The sequence below is a fragment of the Caloenas nicobarica genome, chromosome 2 (assembly GCF_036013445.1).
Source record: "Caloenas nicobarica isolate bCalNic1 chromosome 2, bCalNic1.hap1, whole genome shotgun sequence".
Taxonomy (NCBI): domain Eukaryota; kingdom Metazoa; phylum Chordata; class Aves; order Columbiformes; family Columbidae; genus Caloenas; species Caloenas nicobarica.
Window position 1 is genome coordinate 37,996,613 of NC_088246.1, and position 24,449 is coordinate 38,021,061.

The window sequence follows — 24,449 nt, forward strand, 5'->3', positions numbered from 1 at the left end:
ATTGTCTTGCTCAAAGGTACGTTGCATATGCATAAAGAGTTTTCCCCCAGAAAGTTCCTGCAAATAATCAGTAAATTCAAATCCTATCTTGCTGTCACCAGCAATGCATTCTTTAAGGACTGTGTCGATGTTGGAAGTTAATGCACATTAAGTCTACTGAGCTTTTTTCTTCTCTCTGCTCTTTCAGTGGGGATGTTCTGTTCTCAAATACCAACGCTTTGCGTGACAGGCACAGCAACTGCCAGGAGTAACCCCAGTAATCTCTAACTACTCCAGACTTGGCCTCTAGTTTGTTTTGTAAAAGCAGCAGGCAATGCAGAACTTCAATTATGCTTTGAAGGCTACAATCTTAAGTAATAATCACTAAAAGTAATATGGCAAATCAGACATGATCCATAAAATCATTATCACTAAGAATCGCACTGGAGTCTCAAAGACAAAATCCTTGAAACACATTTAAATTTGATCTAATTATTCACAGTTCTCTACATCAGTGCCATTTTTCAATGTTAAAAAAATAACAATGACCGAAACAAAACCTGTCTGTCAAACCCCCAATTACTGTAAAACAAATTCAGTGTACAGCCAACACGGTAAAAACACTGCCATGCAGACATCCAAGCTTGTTTGCTCGGTTTAGCCAACAGCATGACCATATTAGCATAGTACTAGGCAAGCTTACTAGACCTGATGAGAAGGAGGATATATCGGCCTGAATAACACACCACACTAATATTAATTCATACCAAGTCTCTGATGGTTATTTCTCATTACCTGTACAAGACAGCACCATGCCATATAGACACATTCTTCTTTTCAGAGTCCTGCCCTTTGCAATGGTAACTTTTTGAGAGCTACTGTCCACAGAATCCACTGTAGCAATTTGCTGATGTTAGTCAGATTATCCCATAACTCTGTTGAATGTTTGCTTGTATCACTCTGAGTGATAATACGTCTGAAAATCTCATTTACACTGGCTAAATATAGTGTTATCGACATGAAGCAAAGAATTATTTCTCTTTGGACTGGCATGGTTCTCTCATTAAGAGTTTCAATTCTGAAGACAAATGCCTAATTATACAGATTTGTATTTAAAACATTCTGAATCTTTTTCTACACCAGAAGCGGAACTCAATGCCATTTGGATACACTTCATATTGAGGCTGAAAAACATGATTCACTCTAACCCACTAAAAAGGAAATAAAATATCCATTTATTCGTTACAGATGACATGCTTGAAAAACATTCCACACTAATGAACAGGAAATCCACAACTTTAAAGTTAACAGTAAATAACTGCTATATTATGAATTTAAAACTTTTTGAGTAGCTGGTGGATACTCTTTACAATAATCAACTTGCAACAAGTTTCCACAACACTCAGAAGAATTAGGTCCCCAAAGTTCTCCATTTCTGGAATCAGTCAGGCTTCAGATCTAGAGATCAAACAGCCTCATATCAGATCCTTTAGAAGAAGCTTTCCTACAGGAAAAGCTTCCCTATGTTCCCTACAGCAAAGTTTCATCTTCTCCCTTCAGATACATAACATGAATATTCACATTTTTAAGAACTGACTTAATTCTTTACCAAAATAACCCCTGGACATTCCCATATGGTAGCACTGAACTCTATCTGCTCCCTTAAAAACTCCTCATTAAAACTTCAGCATGTTTAGTTGCAAGATGTGTTCCAAACCAACTTCGTATCGCGTTAATAAATTAACGCGACACATATTTGCCTGTGCTATTCACATAATGCCCTTCGAAAAACCAGCTCCTAGACCTTCTTGTATGCAAGATACTTCAGCACCGCGTTACAACTGATATACGGTGTAAGTTCTGAGCGGGCAGAACCTGCTCCTGTCCACACAGGACCACAAACACTCTCCCCCAAACTAGGATTCTTCGTAGAATTTTCCTGCTATTCTCCAGATATAAAGAAGTTTCGATGAAGTGAACACTTTATAAAGCAGGAGAGTGTCATGACTCATCATTTCATTAGGATAGTCACGCAGGAAATGGGGGTTCCTGTTTGTGGTGGAAACATTGAGAAAGTTTAGTGCAGAAACTATCTAGAAGCAGAAAGCAATACAGTACATTGACATGCACGTTGGACCAAAGTTTAAGGAGAAAGAAACGTTGCTCTCAGTCTACAGCTGTATTTTATTAAAAGCCTGTGGGCAAATAGGACAGAGAGATGATTGCTATTGTCTGAGAAAATACACTATTTTCTTCTCTCCCTTACATACAAAGTATATATACATATACCTCATGCAAAATGAAAACATAGCAAATTAAATAAAGCATCAACTCTTTAAAATGCCTCTATCCAACTACAGAAGCACTCTCAATTCTTACTAGAGATCTGTTCTGAGTAAGAGATCGGTATAATTGTTGTTCTTTAGATGGGTAACAAAAATCCTTCGATAAACAGCCGTGGAAGTATCTGAAGGCACACTCAGCTGGTTTTGCGATTTATGCACACCCTGACCTCACCTGCTGCCTGCGAGGTCCCATTGCCGCCCATCTGCCCAATACAGGGTTTCTCAGACTCTGCTCCAGCCCCTTCAGGTGGGTTCCAGGCGAGGCTGCCTGGCAGGAACTGCTGCTCCAAGTCAAGGCCCGTGCTCCTCATAAGTCATTTTTAACTAGAGGGATTCTCGTTATTAGTATTAGTTTATACAGGAACGTTTTATTTCCTCCGTGACCTCCTACAGTTATTTCAAAGGACTGTTCTCACTACCAATTCATTATATCAGGGGTGTCAAACTCATTTTCACCAGGGGCCACATCAGCCTCGCAGTTGCCTTCAAAGAGCTGAATGTAATTTTAGGATTTGGCCCATGGGCCTTGTGTTTGCCACTCGGTTAGGCGCATTGTACTCCTTTATCACCAACACTGTCTCATACCACAAAAGACATACTGTTTTTTCTCCTTAAAACACAGACGTATTTGCTTTCCCAACTGTCATTAAATTGCCTTCCTTCTGCATTGATCTTTCTCTTACTGGACATTTTTTAATTCATGAGTGGAACCCTGGCTGCTGGTTACAGGTACTTTTTAAAAATAACATGTAATTGCTAAAGTTCATGTATCTGGCTAATTTATTTAAAAATTAAATGAAATGTTTGCCCAGTTGAGAGCACCCCTCTCAAGTGCAACCCCGCTAACCCCTCACACCGCATAATTCTTGTCTGTCTTGCCTTTCAATACCCCGAAACACTGAATGTCCCCCACCAGTCTCACCTATTACTCTTCTTACACAGGTTCATCGCTCTCCTGCAGCTACGGCCGCAGCTCTTGCAGCCCAACACGTGTCACACACGCTGCACATGTCACCAGAGGTGCTGGCAGGAGCCTGGGGACAAGGAGTTCAGCACTGCTGATGGGTGGAAACAAAGTGGAGTGGAGAAGTGGAAACAAGGTGGAGTGCTGGCTGTTTGACACCTGCACATTATATGCTTACTGTCATCAGCATTAGATAAGCTACCAGATTTTTAAAACATATATACGCATGATCACATTTTATATAAAATTTATATGCATATATATAAGCTCACACATATACATATGTATCTTTTCAATATACAGTTCTTATTTGCAGGAAAACACACGGCGAGACACTATGTTTAATCATCCAAAGGATGAAACCTAACTAAAGTAACCAGTACCAAACTCTAAGTCATAACTCATCCTACGTTCTCATCATATTGAAAGGTCTTTGAAACTCACAAATACCTGTAAGTTTATCCCCCAAATCCGCTACACTCTCAATTTAGAAATAAAAACACATTACAAATACTCTTTAACCAACCAGAAACCTTTCTAGAGGGGAAAAAAAAAACCAAAACCAAGAAAATGAGCACAACACAACAACAAAAACCCAAAACAAACTCTGAAGTTGAATAGAATTTTAAATAGATAAATGATTTGGAAAATTAGCAAGCTGTTTAAAATCAAATTTTCCTCTAGATCCGATCGATAAAACCTGAAGCTATAAATCTTAAGAATCTCATGAGCTATAATTAGCACATTATAGAGGATGGGAAACTAAAATTTGTCTTCATTCTAAATCTCTCTGAGAAAAAAAGTACTGGAAAACATGCAAATATTTGTATGTACTTATTAGTACATCAAAAGTCACCATTTTTCACTAAATACTTCTTTGTTAGGATTAGAGATTCAAGATACTACAACATTTTTGGAGTGACAGTCTTAATTTAAGATTTTTTTAATACGTCTAACTTCTGCATTCCTCGAAGATATTATTACAGTTACACATTCACATTGCCAGTCTATGTAGTTCAAGTTACAATAATCAATGTCTCCTTATTAAATGCTTGTCTGCAATTAGAAATTAACAAAAGACCTAATAAAAAAAAAAAGTGATGGATACTTTTAAGAAAGAAAAATGTATGCTGGATTGAAACTCTATAGCGTTGTCCACAACTAAGAAAGGAAAAGTTCATACCCTGACCTATTAAGATAGAAACTAAAAAATAAATAGTGTTTTTCAGAATATTTTACTATTTTCTGGATGGCTTTTTAATTCCTCCTTGTCATTCAAATTGGCAAACCAGAAGTTAAGAGCGCTGCCTGCCCAGTCTGCCGTGCCAGGGAACACAGTAAGAACTAAAGAGAACCACAGAACCAAACACATTAGTGCAAGTTGTTGCTGCCAACTCCAGCCGCCAACAAAACAAATCCTTCATGCAAATAGTCTACGTGTCCTGCAGGAATCTGACAAAATAGTTTCCAACACCGGGTCCAGTCCATACCTGGGACAAACAGACTAGTTAGCAAACCCATCATCTCTCACCTCTTCAGAAACACAGCTTGCAGAGTTTAAAACTGCACAATTCCTGCTTAGCCTTCGCTACATTGTGCTAGCTTTTAACTACTATTTAGTCTCACCAGTTTAGATACCAGCGCCACAGGGTATCTTTGCTTCGATTGCCAGAAGTTTTATTTAGTAGCAAGAGGTGTGATAGATGAATTGGCCTGGAAAATTATTTCCCTGCAAGCATACTCTGGGTGGACCAAATCAAAAACCATCACGAAACATCACAACCCTTTTTTCTGATCAATGGTCACAGTATTCCTGGAGTAGAAAGGAGTATAGTTCGGACACATCTGTCTTCCTGTTGCTTTTATCTGGCCCATGCAAATTTTTGTGCAAAACCGTCAAAGTTTTCCCCTCTGTTTCCAAAACTATCTTCTGGGACATGAAAACAGTCCCACTGAGCAATGCCCCAAAAGCACAGAGACATGGTATTGCAGGTGAGCTACCTTACTTGAAAAGCACCATGTATTAATCTGCTCCCAGTAACTGCTTCCAGTTGTCCCAACCAGCAAATTCTTACACTAAAGTGACTCTTAAGTTACAAAAGGTATTGACAACAAAAGGCATAACTCAAACACTTTATGCATAGCAATTAGGGCAGAAAGAGGTTTTTAAAGGCACAGAGATGTCAAACTGAAGTGTATGTATTGTATGCACCCACATTTATCTAAAACAAACAAATAAAATCCACACTGGTCATCAGTAAAGTAATTGGCTAAAGATAGATAATAAACATAAAGGTAAAAAATATCTTTAAAATTATTTTTACCTCATTATACATTATGGCTTTTGTTTATTTGCTTTTAAGCAAGGCCGTGATATTTACTTACGTGAAATTCTTTACGTTGAGAGATATTTCAAAGTAATTGCTGAATTACACAGCAATTACAGTTTTGCACGTAACGACATATATAAAAATTCTCTTAATGTATGAAATAGGTACAGAATTTATTTGTATGGTTAGGACACTGAACTCCACTAAATTTTGTAGAATGTTCCATATTTCAGTCAAGTAATTCAGGCTTCCATGTTCTTACACTGCACTCTCAAGTCTGCAGAAAAAAGCAGTTACCCAACAGTTCATCCCACAAGGTTAAGTATAAAGATGAAAGCCAGGAGACCATACATTCATCACCTATTTTTTCTATTTAACCTTTTAAGACTTTGCTGACCAGTACCAGCATCACCAAGAATCTTCCCTGGTTTTTAAACTGTGCTTTAATTTTCATAATTCATTCCTAAATTACTAGGGTATTTGAGACCCTCAATAACCTAATTCTGTTGGTACCCAGACCCAATGCTGTATAGGAAGTCCTAGATGTACCACGACACCAACAAAACAAATTTTCCTCCTCTTTCAACATACGTAATGACCTGCAGAGTAAGATACATTTTTTAAAAAATCAACCGGAAACCAAATAAGAGGCCGTATCTTACCCTAGAACAACATCCAGCAACATTCTCCTGGTACGCAAATAACACGAAGGAGTAGTTTTGCAAACCCACACTTGGCAGGACTGGGAATGGAGCCTAAACCTCTGCTGCCACAGTCATCCATGTAGCGACCCCACCGCTCAAAATAACAGGCACTCGGCCCTCCTACTTGTACCTACCACTTTGGTGCTACCAGATCACAGCCCTTGTCAGGGCCAGGAACAAAACTTGAGATTACACAGAATCACAGAATCACAGAATGTTAGGGATTGGAAGGGACCTCAAAAGATCATCTAGTCCAATCCCCCTGCCAGAGCAGGAAAACTTAGGTGAGGTTACACAGGAAGGCGTCCAGGCGGGTTTTGAATGTCTCCAGAGAAGGAGAATCCACAACCCCCCTGGGCAGCCCGTTCCAGTGCTCTGTCACCCTCACTGAGAAGAAGTTTCTTCTCACATTTAAGTGGAACCTCTTGTGTTCCAGCTTGAACCCATTACCCCTTGTCTTACTGTTGGTTGTCACCGAGAAGAGCCTAGCTCCATCCTCGTGACACCCACCCTTTATATATTTATAAACATTAATGAGGTCACCCCTCAGTCTCCTCTTCTCCAAGCTAAAGAGCCCCAGCTCCCTCAGCCTTTCCTCATAAGGGAGATGCTCCACTCCCTTAATCATCTTCGTGGCCCTGCGCTGGACTCTCTCCAGCAGTTCCCTGTCCTTCTTGAACTGAGGGGCCCAGAACTGGACACAATATTCCAGATGAGGTCTCACCAGGGCAGAGTAGAGGGGAAGGAGAACCTCTCTGGACCTACTAACCACCCCCCTTCTAATACACCCCAGGATGCCATTGGCCTTCTTGGCCACAAGGGCACAGTGCTGGCTCATGGTCATCCTGCTGTCCACCAGGACCCCCAGGTCCCTTTCCCCTACACTGCTCTCTAATAGGTCATTCCCCAACCTGTACTGGAACCTGGGGTTGTTCCTGCCCAGATGCAAGACTCTGGGCAATACTTCTTTGCTATCAAATACAGGTAGGGAGGGCAGACAAGATTGCTTGGTTCTATGGTTTTGTTTTGGTTTTACTACTTCCCAAAACAGTAGCACAGGTGAGCTTTTATTTTCCTTTTTGGAGCCATTAAATTAAGAGCTGTGCTGGATGGTCAATAGTCCAGAATAGAAATCATAGAGATAACACTCATTGCTACAGTCCTCAGTACAGTATGTGGAATTTCATTTCCCCATCTTACATTTTATGTTGGAAAAAATCCCACCAACTCATTCATAAGGCAGCTTTAAAATACGTTTCATAGTTTAAATTTATTTTAATCTCACAAAGCACAATGAGCAGTAAGATACAGGTGCTTCATGTTTAAGCCACTTATCACATACGTCAATATCGCTACGTATTTTAACCAGGAGCAGTGAGCACTTCTGAACACTGCGAGGGATCTGTGAGATTTTGGGATTCCTCCAAGAAGAGCACTTGCCTGCCTTCAGCGGGAGAAGAGCAAGGGGCACACTGACACCAGCTCCAGAGGGGATCAGATGTTTATCCCCTCGGTTAAGATCAAGTGCAATCTGGTTATAAAAACTGCATATTGAGTTACCTGAAGTATCACTTTTCATGGCAAGAAATACTATCCTAATAGGTCTAGGAGGAGGAAAAATTGCTCTCATTTTGAACAATCATTTCAATAGTCAGATCTGCAACCTTTAAATCATTTTTGACAGTGAGCTGGTATTCCCTCCACAGAATTCTATTCTTAACAAGTAGCTAAGGTGAAATACTCCATTTTCATGACCTTTTAAACTGAACATACATCAGAAAAGTTTTGGTTACAAACAGAAGTGGCATAGTTTGCAACAGTAATAGGCCTCCAAATCTTAAAAAACAAACAAATCCTGATTTATAAAAGGCAATGCTGAAATCATTTAGTTAGCTAAAACTAACAGCTGAAAAGTACATAAAATTCAAACCAGCCATACTAATCTAATCAGCAAAAGCAGGAAATGTTGAGGATCCCCATTAACTAATAAAGAGATATTAAATGTCTGAGTCATCACACAAGGTTTTCTGTACTGCCAAGTCTCAAAAGCTCAGGATGGTACCAAGAAACAACATTATTCTTTTAACATATAGATACATATACACACACAGAGCATAGCGAGAGTCATATGTATAACAGAAACTATAACAGGCTTGACATATGTGATGTGTGTGATTTAAGCCTGATTCATGAGATATGCAGCTACAGTCTCCCAAGCTTTCTTGGGGATGGGGTGGGAGAAGCAACCCCTTCCCCTCCATTTTTTCCATTAACTGGAGCCTCAAGAGAGTTCACCTTCCAAAGAATACATTTGAACAGAATTGCTATAAATCAATTTTGTCTATTAAACAGCTGCACACTTCCAACCTGCAGAGAAGGTAAGCCTTTTTGAACCACAGTTTAAGCAGCTAGGGAGACACATGATTTGCTCTTCCTTCACGAAAGATTACAGCTGCAGAGTGGAATACAATACATACTTTCTAAATCTAGACTGAGCCTGTGACTCAAGGCTGGTGTGACATGAACAGAGAGAGAACAATCTTCTTCCTGAAAAAGCCCGTTTGCTATCAGTACATCGTCTCACAGTCACACATAGCAACTCGTGTTATGAAAGGCCACCCATCTCAGAATCTAAATATAACACTATGGCAGAAGACATCATCTGTTTTAGGAATAACGCTCTAATACAGCCCAAATGGGGTGCAATCTTTAGATATTACCATAATATAAAACAGTTACCACAGCCCAGCTTTGGGAAGCCAAACACACAGACTCAGCTTTAAGAGAGTATTGAGCCAATTGATATTAATGTTAAAGGGAACATACTCTGAAAGTAAAAAAGTAAATGATTTGGATGGTAACAGAAGGAAAAAAAAGTACCCACATTTCATCAAGACAATAACAACCTTCCTAGATGAATGTTACTGTCACAACAAAGACCTACAGCAGCTCTGTCTTCAGGTCACTTCTGGGCAAAATTAATTTTCAGAACTCTGCTAGGTCTCCAGCTACAGAGCCCAGCCCATGCTCAGGGGAACGGATGAAGGAAGGAATCTCAACTATTAGAATACAAACAGCAAAATAATTAGTTACTCTTGAGAGAGGGAAAAGACTCTGCAGAGGCACTGGAGGGAATGACTCCGGAATTCAAACAACTCTACTGAAGCACTTGGATAGCAAAGTGGAAAAAAATCCAGCATACACACTGTCTAACACAATCCACAACGGTCAAAACAGTTTATCATGATCCTTCTCTGTATTAGAAAATACACATAATCACTTTATTTTCTTCGCTTTTTCCCTCCTCCTGTCCACATCAATTTATAACACATAATTAAGGGGACAACTTTGGATCTAGACTTTGTAGGAATATTTTACCTCCAGCTAAGTACATACAGCAAACGAAAAACCCAAGGAAAAGAACAAACACACACAGAGACGAACACAAAGAAAAATCAACTAGGCAGTTTTCTTTATTTCTACCAAACAATGGGAGAATTTATATGCTTGGTTAGTCCCAACAAACAGTGTTTCAATGGGTAAGTGTGAACGTAATATTAAATGCTGTAGCGGGACTAGGACTGCCATGGTAGGACGAAGTGGTCACGTGTGATAAGCATCTGCCTATGCTGAAGAAGGTGGCTATGAAAAAATAGCATATTTGTTCCGCCTGGACTCTAAATGCACCTTGGGTGTCACTAGCCTAGGACACACACACATTCTGTTAAAGGAAGATGTATCCACAGAGACGGATAAAAAAATTTAAGATGTAAAATATAAAAACCCCCAGATTTTTAATATTCTTCCTACGATGTTTTTCTTCACTGTAACTACCTGGGAGTCTAAAGCCACCCTCTTCAAAGACATCGAATAATCATAGCACATATGCTGACTCTGCATTTATGGGCAAAATTTGAGACAGATAGAGCAAAACACAAAACCAAACCACTACCACATACATAATGAAACCTAGCAGAGGCTTTTGTAATAATCAAAAAGCCAAGAGATACTACGTTGACAGGCACTGTAGCTATGAGTGCTAAACCTGACTTACACATGGAGGAACCGAAATTAAACTATACAGACTAATCAGCTTTTAAAAATAAAAATGGCAATGTGACCAGAGTGTATATATGAAGAGACTGGAGGGATACACAGCTAATGCTCTCATAACTAAACAGAAGATTAAGTCTTTTGATATGGTATAATCCATCATACCATCTTGCTTAAGAACACACAAAAGTACTGAAAAAGGGGAGGAAAAAAAGTCCAACCTTATCAAACAAAACTTTATATTTGACAGCAAGTTTACTTATACAGGGTCAGACCCGAGCTCTTCAAGACAATGGGAGGACTCCCTTACACTTCAGCCGGCATTGATCAGATGTAAACACTGCGGAATGCTTTTAAATGTCAAAATACTCATACCAAACTAAATACTTGCTTTTGGTTTACATCTTTCAAGAAGAAAGTGTAAACATTTATCATGGTCTTACACTGGTCACTATATATCAACTAGATGTTAGTCTTCGGTTTTTAGCATCGCTCTTGTTCTGATGCATTTGTAGGAGGAGCGGCTAAGTAGGTTCTCATAGTGTTGAGCCCTAAACGGTTTATGTTGGTCTGCTTTAATAACCAAACCAATTTCTAATCAATGTAAAGAGTTTATGCTATATTATCTTGCATAGTGTCAAACGTATTAGAACTTTAATAGAAAGCACATATAGTAACTGCATGCTGTTCAAATTCTGAATTTTACCCCGTGGAACAAGTGCAATTTTATTTCAGTAGAATTTTTAAGTCTGCAATGTCCAAGTTTGTAGCACTGCAAACAGGACATATAAACACAATTTCTCATTTTTACTTATTAATATAATCATTAGGCTTCCTTTTTTAAAATCCACCATTAAACCTACCTACTGAAACTCCAGACTTTTCTTATAATTCTCTAATGTACACTATATGCTGTATTTAATTTGAAAATAATCAAAGTCTACATAGCATCACACTTAACCAGTCTAACTTTCTAAAAAGTCTGATGCAACTGTATAAACAAACCTTTTTCAGCTACCCAAGCACTGCAGAACTAACATTTGAAAGGAATATAAAATTAGATCTTTACTATCAACACAAATCTACAAAGCTACACTCTTCGTTCCCAGTGGTCGGTGTAAGTATAGGCTTTACTTTGCCTGTTACATAAAAACAATACAATTTACAGCTCACTAATTAGCAAAGTTTTAAAGTGATTACTACAGCAGAAAGCTACATCAAAACAAAATTAAAATGTATTCAAAACTAATGATGTTTGTTTTTACCTGAAAATTAACATCTTCTTTCTTAAATATCAGTGCTCGAACTTCATCGGGATCTCCATTAAATATAGCTTGAACCAATGGTGGCTGAAATGAAGAAAAAATAGATCTTAGAATATAACTCCGTTTTAGTTTTTGGTGATACGCATATTTTTTGATACATAACACAAACACAAGATGATGACAAAATGAAACATCCCAGGCAGTGAAATAAAGCAACCAGCAATAGTATTCAGAATTGAAGAAAACCCAAGTTTTAAAAACCTCAAAACACGAACATACTATAAGTCAATGAAATATTGAAAAAAGGGAGGCCCAGAAGACTAGCTTATAACAGCTGAAAAGACAACTCCTTATAATAAAGCTGATGTTGCATGCTGCAAATTCTATACAATATAAGCAAACAAACCCCTTTTCCATTAGCAAGTTACTAAATTCACTAGAAGTTTTTCACCTGTGTAAATAAAGTGGGAAAGCAAAGTACATCAGATAAGTAAATTCACATTCACATATATCTATTACTAAATATAGCAGGATTTCTTAGTAAGTAAGAAAAGCTGCTGAGGTATGCCAGCAAGATTTAAGTCAGTCACTTGACACAATAAAATAACTTAAAGCGACAAAAGCACAGTCCCCAGTGTTGATCATTTCCAGAAAGTGGTAATTTGAACGTTAATAGTTACATCAAGATTATGACTTATGCTATTTTTCATTTTACCTTAGAATTGCTCTTGCTCAATGTACACTATATACTCTGTCAGTTCTCAAAATAAACACAGCATATTATTGCAATACAATGATTACATCAGTTTCTAAAGTGGTACTGCATAAATGTACCACAGCAGAATGAGGAGTGGAGCGAGGGAAAAAACATTTACTTCAAATACAGTTTACAAAGCCCTCTAAAACCCTCTGCTATTATACAGGAGCTGAGATCTGTTATTGCTGCACCCACCATCAATAAAGTTACATGCTAAAGAATGAGCCCTTGCAAATATTAATTCCAGAACTAAGTTTCAGCTTTTTCCCTCTTTAGTATAGGCAGTTTTTACCACCTTGTCTTTGTTTCATCATCATGTATATTCATGTTTATCTTACAGAAATTACTATTGGCATTTGCAACAGTATTAGAAGCAGGAAATATGCCAATAAACAACATGTCTTACCAGCACATTTCCAGGGGGCGATGGACGTAAAGATACATTTTCCTGAGGTAATTTGGAAATAAATGTGGGAGAATCATCTTCCACCTCCTCCAAAACAACAATACAGACTCGACTCATTCGATCCGTTTGAGGAAGCAAAAGCAAACAAAAAAATGCCAGCAACAGTATTTTTGGAACCGGACCGCAGGTATCGCGACAGGGACCATAGAGGAAACACTTTCACCTGTTTTACATCCCCTCACAAACTTGTGAGTGCTACTGCTGGTGTATTAGCATTTAAAAAACGACATTTCAATCCCCTCCTACACTTCATTTTTCAGATTTAAACACCCTGAGATGTTCAAGACAATGCTGAAAAAAAAAAAGTTGTTCTTTGCGAAGTAAGATCACCCTAAGCATTGAAACCACAATAATGAAACTGTGAAGCAGTTGATAAAAATATCCCAGGATCCAGTTCCATCCGAGCAGCACTGACGGTCACGCACAGCTGTCCTTTCACAAGCAAATTTGTCTTTGCTAATGTCACAACTTCCACATAGTCGTCCTACCCGCACAGTGCAATCATTGTTGCAGAAGACAGGACACGGGGCTACCAAGGACAGAACAAGGAACAATTGCCCCGGGAGAGCCGGCCGCAGCTATACCCAGCTCCTGCAAGGTCAGTTTTAAACCAACCGTCACAGGTTTTCTGCTGACTGAAAATAAAGGCGCCTTCCGATCATCCTGTCAGCTTCTTTTCTCAATGTCAAAAACAGTCCAGCCAGAAAAATGCATCTCATTTCCAGCAGTTATTCAGGACCTGCTTAGAGGAAAATAGTTCTCTCCCATGCAAGAAAAATATCTGCAATGTACAGCACGGCTGCAGCACATTTACATGTGATGAGTCAGACCACAGGGACAATGAACTCCTTGAATAATATTGCCGCTTGAATCCAGCCTCCCCAAACCACAGCAACGCAGCCGGCGTTACTCCGTCAGGGACACCAGCAGTGCGGAGTGTTCATTTTTCCTTCCCCGGGAAGTAGCTGCAGCTTCTCCATCAGGGACCACGGTAGGCAGAAATGCTGTTGAGGAAGAACGCTTCAGCAAAACAAGCCAGCTACCGCACACAAAAGCTCAAATTACTGCCTTGGACTTCTTCTGCAAAAGCAGTTCATCACTCAAGTGTTTCTTTTGATCACCATGTGAATGCAGTTCCCATGATAGTCTTCATTCAGATTGAGAGGGAGATGAAAAAAAGAAGGGGAAAAAAAAAACAAATCAGACTCCGTACATCTTCTCTGAGCCAACTTCTTTATCCAAACATCTGTCACTGTGCCAACATGATTCTCCTCTTCAGTTAGAGCTTCTGCTTATCAGCTTGACAAATTAAATTATACAATCAGCAGATAGCCTCGAAAAGCTTTAAAAAAAAAAAAAAAAAAAAAGCCTAGCTGTCCGAGCCGGTCCCTGAGCAGGAGCTGCGGCACCCGGCAGCGGTCCCAGCGCAGCAGCCGGGCGAGCAGCGGCTGCAGCCTGGCAGGATGAGACGCCTCGTAATGCTCACATGTCACACTTACCCAGCGCCCAGCCGCTGCTCCCCATGCAACTTCCTCTGGCACCAAAATACACCCGCCTTTTTTTTCTTTCTTTTTTTTTTTTTTGGGGGGGGGAGTCTTTGCAGTTACATCTGTGCCAGTTTCGTGACTAACAGCTGAAAACGTAAAAATCCTATAACTGAAGAAAGAGCGACTGTTTAATATTTTCCACTAAAAGCTGCAAAGAAATCTGGTGTACTGGCTCTGCTGACTAACAACAATTTAGGCAGTAAACAATTCTAGCATTTTAACTGCTCTCATATGGCACTGGCCAGAGCAGCAGAACAGCCCTTCTTTAACTCCTTGAAGACAAGAAACTCCCCACACAAATGACCTGAAAATCAGGTGAAAATAAAATCTCTCGAAGTAATCAGTTGCCAATTAAAAAGCCTACACCCGTGGATTTTGCAACTAGTATAGACAAAGATACCCTCAGCTGGAAAAAAATTGCACTGAGCAGAATCTGAATATAATAATATTAATATTATAATAGTATTCATATAGTAATAGAATAATAGAAATATAACATAAAGCGTTACAACATGCTGAATAAATATTTCAGCTTGAATCTGCCTAAATGGTGCTGGTTTGTGGGTGTATTATGTAAATGGCTTCTGTCAATGTTGCTGGATAAGCTTCAGTGTTACAGGAACAGAGGGAGGGTTTTGTTCCTGCCGTGCAGGATGAAGGCACTTCTGATGTCCTCCAGTGGCTGCTAGAATCAGAATTTATCAATGGTAAACAGGCTTCTAGCTCTTTGGATAAAGCATCTGCACTCAGGTTTCACATATGAATGCAGGCAGAGAGAAAGACAGGTTTAAGTGGTATAGTAAATGGTCTGGATATTAATAGACATACTAGATTCCCATCTTTGGGGGCCACAGGCAGGAAAAGCCCACGTCATCACTGCTCTGAAATAACGTCTATGGCAGCTTTGCTGCAACACAATAAATTGCTTAACACACTCCCTACTGACACTTCATGCAGGTGAAGGGGTTTGGAAGGTCAAAAGAACACCTGAGCCTGGGGCTCTTGAGCTCAGGACTCCTGGCCTGGCACAATATCGCACCAGCTTCTGACTCACCAGCAAATTTCAGATATGATCCAAATTTCCCGAGTGTTCTCGTTTACAGCATGTGACTAACAAATATCTTTATAAATGTATTCTGTTCATTATATAGAGTCCAGTTGTTTTTGTGTTTCATACTTTTGGTCTTAATTATGAAAAAGCAATGGTTTATACCTACACTGCCTTGTTCCAGCATTGCCACCATTTATTAAAAAAGAAACAACACAGATTCACATGAATACATATGAAAACTCATGTTCTTCTTGGCCACAGCAAAACCAGTTTAAATAAAAACATGAACATCCTCAAGGCTCATCCACTGCAACACTACTGTCTGCTAAGGAACACAGCAACCACAACCTAGAAAATATTTTGCTTTTTATTTGTGAAAAATGCCCTAAGGAATAGAAACTGTAGTTTCTATTTTCTATTTCTATTTCTTTCATAACTAAGCATTCATTTAGAAAAAAGATATTAAAAACAAACAAACAAACAAACAAACAAACAAACAAACAAACAAACTGGTTTTAAGTCTACAAGCAAAGTACACTGATAGAATGCATACTTGGTTTTCATTCTACACACACTTGTTAGATAATGGTACTCTAGCTAAGCTCCTATGTTTAGTGTAAATGAACACTTTTTGAGAGCGAAAAAGTTTATATAGCAAGCAAATGCTAAGGGTTCCATATGCTTTCTTTGGAAGTACAAACTGGACATATGTTGCTAGAGATAATGCCCAATTTAGTTCAAATTTTCTGAAAGTGGTCTGGTTTTGACCTTTGCAATTAATGCTCCAAACTATACTTTAAAAGTCAGCTAGAAATTCAACAGTTACCATAAAAAAGTACAGGACTTCACGTTCAATTAATGGTGAAAATTCAGAAGTGTTAAGAATATTTTAATCTACTCCGATAATTACACTAGAAATCTTACCTATAATTAGAATAAAGTTAATATAAACTATTTCCAAAAGCAAGTTAACATATATCCTGCATAACATTATATATTTCTGAATGGCGACATTACTATGGTCAAAGAGTTAAAAGCCAATACATCACAGTTTGCATTAGAAAGAACCAACACAACTGAGTCAATACTATATTGACCTCGATAGCAATATAAACCACATAAGTAAGCAGATGAAAAAACCTGCTCAGGCTAGGAATGTGTGTGTGCAACTACTTCCAAAAGCAAAGGACAACCCAGTTCCAGAAACATTTAACTTTTGCTGACAATGAACTGGCACTTGGAGGTTACTTAAAAGAACAATCTTCCCCCCTCCTACCTATCCCCTGCAATTGAAACTAATGCCCTCAACTCAATGGAAACACCATCTCTAATCATCTCTTCTTCTTTCAACTCCAAAAACCACGCCAGGTATCTCTGTGTTTGCAAAATACAAGTTTTTAACACTACCTCACAGCTATTCTGAAAGCCAAAAGCTGAAGTTCACAATTCTACTGAAAAGAAACAAAACCAAGGTTTCCGTTTTTCAGCAGATTATCTACAGCAGTAACTTTCAGTGGGGGAGAACAGATAATAGCAGCAGAGAATGAGGGCAGAGTAAATTCAAGAGGATTAATTTAAGCCTCCTCTTCCTAAACTAATTTAGGAATCATAACAGATCTTTGCAAAGGTATGTAGAAAGAATGTTGTATCTCTCAAAATAAACTTTTCAGCTTATCTTAATAAATCTTAAAATAAATGAAGACAGCATCCATATCCTTCAAAACCCTCAAAAGTTTCCAGATTAAATTTCACATTCCTATAAGAAAGTTTACTAAAGAAATTGTAGGAAAGAAGAGTCAAAAATGGCCTAACACTAAAAAAAGGGTAGAAAAAAGAACGCCAGGTCTACTGGGGCTTGAGGGGTGATCTATCCTACAGCCTCCACAATGTCTGTAAACAAAATAATAAGTCAATATTTAACTCTAAAATTATAAGGAGATTTGCAATGGAGAGAGAATAAAAAGACACTGCAAGTGGACATCAGTGAGGACATGCAAGAAAGCTTTTGTGTTGATATGATAACATTTGCAAATAAAAGCGCTGTAATTTTCAAATATTTGTCTTCAAGTAAATCAAGTTCCAAGAGGCTTCCATTGATGCATATAAAGAGAATATGTTGCAACAATGTAGCCTGCAGGTTATAACATTGATGACAGTGGCCATGTCTATACCAGACAGAAAAAACATGAATGCTGAAGCAGTTTAGCTAAAAATAGTAACCTTTTCTATAGATCTACCCTTTTCTCTAGGAACTGATGAGCAGGGGACTGAAGCAGCTTTGCTGATGACACTGAAAACCTCAATAAAAACCTAACAAAACACAGATTTCTCTCTTGCCAATCAGCATTTAACAAGTCTTTTCTGGGCTGAGATTAATCCAACTGGTTTAATTTAAATATTTTGCATAATTAAAGAAATAAAGGAAATTGTTCTGTCATGTTCCAGTAAAAACAAACAAATAAAGCCAAGTAAGGCTTATGAATTGTTTTTTAAGCAATCTGTATCAGTTTTGCAAGACAAAGACCTAAACTACAGATTTCTTCAGCAGAAAAAGATTGCCTGTAATAGCTGCAGCTGTAAGTGCATGGGCATGTCCCAGTATAAGCAGATTTTTATATAATTTACCTAGAATATTTACTAAAGTGTTGCCCACATACAGACTGGGATGAGTGTTCAGCATCACCACGAATTTAAGCTGCAATGCTTCTGGAAGCCTTGTGAGTCACTCCTCTGAATTCCTCTGCTGTTTCCTCCCCACTCCAGAGGGAATGAGGTGGAGTCAGGAAAGAAAATGGTCTCAGGCAACTAGAAATTACTACCTTTCTCCCCAACTTTGCTCTGTTTATTCCAGAGCACACGCACAGCTGGGACACAGACAAAGGAGACTAGTTCTAACCTCCAGACTCCACGTTTCTGCTTCCAAGGAAAAGTCAAATCTCTTCGCTTGCACCTCCCACATACCATAGGCAGTTCTCACTTCTCCTCATGCAAGTATAGAGCCTCAATTAATCAACAGAACTTTCAAAGAAAATACATGACTACGTAAAACTTCGCAATTAATAAAACCCAGTAACTGAATAGTCATCTTGGCAAAAACCAAGACACAAATATGGCAAAGAAGAAAAATAACCCAGCATTCACTCTAACTTTTCTCTATTGGAGTAGCATAAGAAAAATTAACAATGCAAAATGCATGTTTGTGATTGAGATGTAAACTTAATTTGTATACTGAAACTGCAACCTTTTAAAAATGCTTCAGAAATATAATCTGATCAAAGAGTAATAAAAAAAAATTCAAGTGTTAAAAGTCTGGTTAGCAGTTTTCTAATTAAGACTTGCATATTTTATACATCTGAAGCATCTTACAACTACCATAGTACAAGATAAATCAATACCTTTAAAAAAAAAAAATATATATCTGATAAAATGCGTAGTCTAGCAAGCTGGCTAAAGAACCGACATTCCTAAAAAAATAGAGAAGCAGACACAAAAGTCCTATTTCTCTTCAAAGAGAAGTGAAAATACAAGGGAATAGAATGTTTTCTCATTATTTTCTAGGCTAGGATGTCACCCATGACTCTTCCCTTTTTATTAAGGCCAGATTTAACTTCACTGTCAGGATTTTTCTTTTTGTGCTTTTGTAGCATACAACCCTGTAATCAAAATCAACCACCTATTCCTACACTAACAGGCAGTACATAATAGAAGTCCTCCAGTCTGTCTGACCTCAGATTCTCAAGGTACTTCATAAAAAGTGTATATGCTCTGGCTAGTGGCTCCCATTGATTCATCAGCTGTCACCTCCCTGCCTGTTGACCCAAACAGAAGGCAGAGCTATCATACCCAACAGCTTTCCAAAATGACAACCATGCAAGTCTGACAGTGGGATTGTCAGTCCCATAAAATAAACTATAAGTCAAAACAACTCCTGTTTCAGGGCAGAGAGACGACAAAAAGACGCAGCTATCCACATACTTTGTTATGGATAGTTGGGATAAGTCTGCAGACAAGACAGACAAATAGATGTAGACAAACTACTTTAGATAGTGTGGTGCGGACAGGAGAGAGGTTGGTTTTAAAGTAACTTTTCTTTTTGGGAGAAAGTAAGCGACAGAAGACAACTTCTGTTGGAAAACGGAGATGATATTATCTTAAAATATCAGTTAAGTCAAAGAGAGAAGCCAACAAAACACTTCAGCATTTGTTAAACCCACACAAACCCACAATTATTAGCTGTACACTTATGTTCTTATTGCAAATATGACGCCTTTTAAAAAATGTTTTCATTACCCGAAAAGCAAGGCCCACAGACTGGTTACAGGTATTTTCATCTGTTGGCAAAGCAAAGGCAGAAAAGCCACTGACAGCAAGAATACTTCTGGTCTCCTTAGTTCCTTCCAGCTCAGGCCATGTCCACAGCCAATTTTGTTTTCTGGCACTGAAAATGGCATCAATTACAATAATAACCAGGGTGTCCTTCCAGGAACAATTACTGAAGGCAGCAATTTCAGCTGTGCACACCAGCTCTAAAAGCAGAGTTGAAGGAAATACACAAAACCCAAAAGCTGATTCTCAGCAGCCTCTGTTTGCTCTTTCACACATCAACCGCCCTCTCCCAGCACTACCCAGCTAGTTGCTGGGAGGTGAGACTGGACAGGAATGCAGCAATAGCTGAGCAAAGAAACAAACAAACCCAGAGACATGAGAAGACAACAACCCAGTGTCACAGCTGGCATTGACAGCCTGATGCTTCAAAAAGTGATGCTATTACATCTTCCCAAGGAGAAGGAACAGATAAAGAGAGCTTGGCTGAAGCAAACGAATGACTGCAGAATTCCTCATCTTAGTTTCATACCATCTATCATGTTGCCTTGAAAATGTTTATACTGATAGTGCACGCACTCTTAAAAATTAACTGAAGCACGATTCTACTAAATTGTATTAGGGCAGCTGGTAAAACAACTAAGAGAATTCCCTTTGGGAACAAAGGCAAGGCAAAGAATTACTACACCTCCTTCGATCTACTTTTCTCCTGATCTATGGTCATGCTCTGAAGATGAGCACAGGAAGTGCTGATTTTATGTATTTCCCCTTTGAAAATTTCTTCCTGCAATACTGCTTCTGCAGAGAAAACAGAATCAGGCTTATCATTTATTAAAAACCAACCAACCAAACAAACAAACAAAAACAAACACCTAACCCACATCACAAAAGGTCAACATAACGTTGTCTTATATTCACCATACAATAGGCTTGCTTTTCCCTCTTCAGTAGGTGTTGTGGGGCTTGCAAATACAGTGCACGGTCTGGGCTTCAGGGACAGATGCTATAATGCACAAGATCACCTCGGGCCTTTCAGGGGCTGCATCCTTGGATGCAGATCTCCTTGCGCTTTTCTAAGGCATAGCATAGCAGGCGTAACAGCTTCTTCTTGCTCTGGTGCACTGAAACCAATTCTCTACGCCTGTATGCCAAAGAAAACAAGCAATTCTCACCTATCAGCCACTTAATCAAAGAAAAGCCAAGTGTGATCTTTCATTGTTACATGGGAAAAGAACAAGTTCCAGCTTCCCTGGGTTCAGATGCTTTTGGTTTGGGTTTTTTTGTTGTTTTGGTTTTGGTTTTTTGTTGTTTGTTTGGTTGTTTTTTTTAAACAAACTGCTGTTTCCCCAGCAGATGACTAGGAATCCATTACATTTGGTCTGTAGGGTCAGTCAGCTTCGCCACCGAGGCTCATTTAGCTGTTATGTGCTACAAGACAATAACCTTTATCCTCACTTTGCCTCTTCTTTAACTTTGGTTCCTTTGCTGAAGGCTGGAAACCCCCTTAAAGGAAAGGCAGCGCAATGCAATGCGCCCAGATTCAGCACTGGACAGACCTGGTGTTGAGATCAAAAATTATTACAGCAATAAATTTTATCATTGCCTCATTAAAACTCTGCTGGATTGCCATACAGCTGAGCTTCTGAAGAAGCATATGCTAGTCAGGTAGATTTCTAGAAAGAAGAGTTGCTCTGCTGTCTATGACGAGTGACCAAACCGATTCTGTCATTAGCTCCACTCCAAATGATGACATACAAAAGCTGTCATTGATGAGCTTGAGATGACAGACAAATAAATTACTCCTTTCCAAGTCACATCCAGGTTATTCCTCCCAATACCGTTCTTTAACGCAGATGTGCCATTCTCCTCCTTTTCCCCTTCTATTCCCCCTATAAAATTCATTAACTAACCCATTTTTTTCAGCACTGTTTCAGTTACCCTGGAGTGTGTATCACTTTTGAGTCGTGCTCTAGAGACCTGAATTTGACTAAGAGCACAGGAAACTATGGAAGAGATTCAGGTTCATAAAAGAAGTCTTCATTTTAGCAGGTAAGAACAGTAGCAGGTAGGCTTATAAAAATATAACACAAACTCTAGTGTTCTACAAGGCCTTCTACAAACTTGAAAAGTGATTCTCATGACTGAATTTTTATCCTGTATCCCTTACAGAATTTAGGCAGAAAAGTCAAGTCAGTTGTGCCAGTCCATAAAGGGCTTTCATAGTTTTATGTCACCAGCCACAGGAATCCCGGTGGGTAAGTTGCCATGGTTACAAAACGTTTGCTTTTATACATTTGTCTGAAATTCCTATGGAATTCCCACACGGCCAAATCCAGCACCGGTTGGGAGTGCTCCACCAACATTTAAGAACTTGAGTCAGAAATGCGTACTGCTTCCGTTCAGACTATTATCTGGGAAACACTAAAAAAAATGATTCATACCATTTTGAGCCATGGAAGGGAGGAAACAAACATCACATTCAACTATTTAAAATGTTCAGTAATGACTCACATCAGCTTAGGACATTTCCAGAATCGGCTGCTTTTCTCAAGTAACAAATTGCTTTTGACTGTTGAAGAAAATAAGCTGTTGGCTATTCAAGATAATAAACAAGACCAATCTGCCTTCAACAGAACCATTCAACTATTAAAGAAAGTAGGGGAAGGTTTCCCCCCCAAATGTCCACCCCCCCAACAAAACACAAACCCCAAGAAGCTCAGTGGATTATATCTCTCTAGGCCAAAGTCAGAAAGCCCACCAATCTCCAACTGATAATTATGCCTATTTAAGGGGGTTTTTTAGCTGTATTTGCAAAAATCAGCTTGGAAGTTTTGCTACAGCAAGTCTGTTATCTGTCTTGTTTCAGCCGCATTGGTGGGGTTTTATCTCACCCTTTTTTGCTCAGACTGACACAGTTGTGTGATTTCAGCAGCCATTACTAACAAAATGTTAATCCAGGCACGGGGGCAACAAGATACAACCAGTTAAGTGAGGAATAATGAACAGTCTGTGAAAAGGTAAGGACAGAGCACAGCAAAGCATCCAAAGAAATGTTACACAGCACTCACTGGGCTCCAGTGATTCAATGACCATGAGGGGAAGTAACAAGGGTTGGACTGAGGAAGGGAAAAAAAAACCAAAACAAAACCAAAACCAAAAAACAAACAAAAACACTAAGTAGGAGCAGCTGTAGAAGTAATATAGTCTGTTTTTCCCCTACCAGATGGGCACAGGGAAGTGGCCACTTTGCATGGAAGTAATTCCTGTCTACCACTCCCCATGTCTGGTCACCTTTGGGAAGGAAAGTTAAATTAGCTTTGAATGTCTATTGGCTAGTCACTCATAAGCATAACATTCTGATAAAGAACTAAAGCATTATCAAGAGGAAATGCTATATTTAGAATGACAGGGTGACAGCAGCAAATATTTTCTCAGAAAACCACACAATTTTTACCATTCAAAACAGCTCAAATTTTATCACAAAGGACAACAAAACAACTTCAAAACACTTATTATCCATTTCTGTCATTGCTGAAACTCTCCTAGCAGAATGTTTTGAAAGTCAGTAATACTCAGGGAGGAAGAGGCTGAAATACTAATAGCTCCAAAATTCTCAGCCTTAAAGAAGAAAAAAGAAAACCTGCTGCTTTTAACTGTTTCTGTTCAGATTTTCCTGCTCATTAGGCATGTGACGGCACAACCTGCCCACAGCCCAGGCTCTGTCCCACTCAAGGAAAAGCGTTGTTGGGGCGCAGGGGTTTGGTAGTGAGGGCTTCTTTTTTCCAGGATGGGGTTTGGGAGGAGAGGGCACTGAATGCATTGATTAGTTTTCATTAAAAGATTTTCTATAATTCAATTGAAAACACATTGTCTTGCAGAGGAGTAATACGAGGTAAAACAAATTGATAAGTATTTACCTAGTGCAATACTAAAATGCATATAACGATCCTACCAGTGAAATACTCGTAAACCAGATTCATGTAGATGTGAATAGACAGCGACCACAGAAGCCACAGTTCAGCTGTCTTGCCCACATGTGGGATTTTGTTTCCATACATACCGTGGAGACAAAATACTATATGCAACTGAGCAAAATAAAACCTAGTTGCTATGGATACTACTGCTTTTATGTATTTTATCTGTTTTCAGTATGTAAACACTCAGCATCACAGCATATGAATTCTTCAGATTCTCTTTAAAATAGTGTGTGGGTCAATAGCTGCCTCAGGTACCAGGGTTTGCTCTTTGGGGGAGGTTAAATTTCCTAGAAGTTTTTAGGAATCCCTTACACCTCCCTCATGTCCTTCTGGCAACTGGAAACACTCTGGAAAACACAGCTGGATAAAATCCACATATTCACACACACATACACACACTACTACGGAATGAGAGCGCTCATCTGAATCTTCTGCAGCTGCCAAAACGGATGGATTTCCCCAAAACTGAGCAAGGGGAAATACAGCAACAGCAAAGAATCTTCCCCAGCTGCTTCCAACCTTGCCAAGGGTCCTCCCCTTGATGCCCAACAGGGAGGCTGCTCCCAGGAGGGCTCTTACATGTCACTTTAGCATAGAAGCATGTAAGCAACATTTATTCTCAGAGGTTACTTTTGCTATCAATTTTTCAGTTCTGTCATTTAGAAGATTAAAAAGCACTTTCCTTAAA

At 39.0% G+C, this 24,449-nt stretch overlaps 1 protein-coding gene across 2 annotated transcripts in view; it reads right to left on the bottom strand.

Moving 5' to 3' along the window:
* The window catches only part of ANKRD28 (ankyrin repeat domain 28), a 130,873-nt gene that overhangs the window by 70,550 nt on the left and 35,874 nt on the right, over positions 1-24,449 (bottom strand). Inside the window, exons 1-2 of one of the 2 annotated variants that reach the window (XM_065630157.1) lie at positions 12,804-14,209; positions 11,641-11,724 (exon numbers count right to left, since the gene is read on the bottom strand). In XM_065630157.1, the coding sequence (XP_065486229.1) occupies positions 11,641-11,724; positions 12,804-12,920 (201 nt within the window). In that variant the 5' untranslated portion in view covers positions 12,921-14,209. Of the gene's footprint in view, positions 1-11,640; positions 11,725-12,803; positions 14,210-24,449 lie in introns of those variants that run through there. The other variant, XM_065630158.1, reaches the window with a different exon arrangement.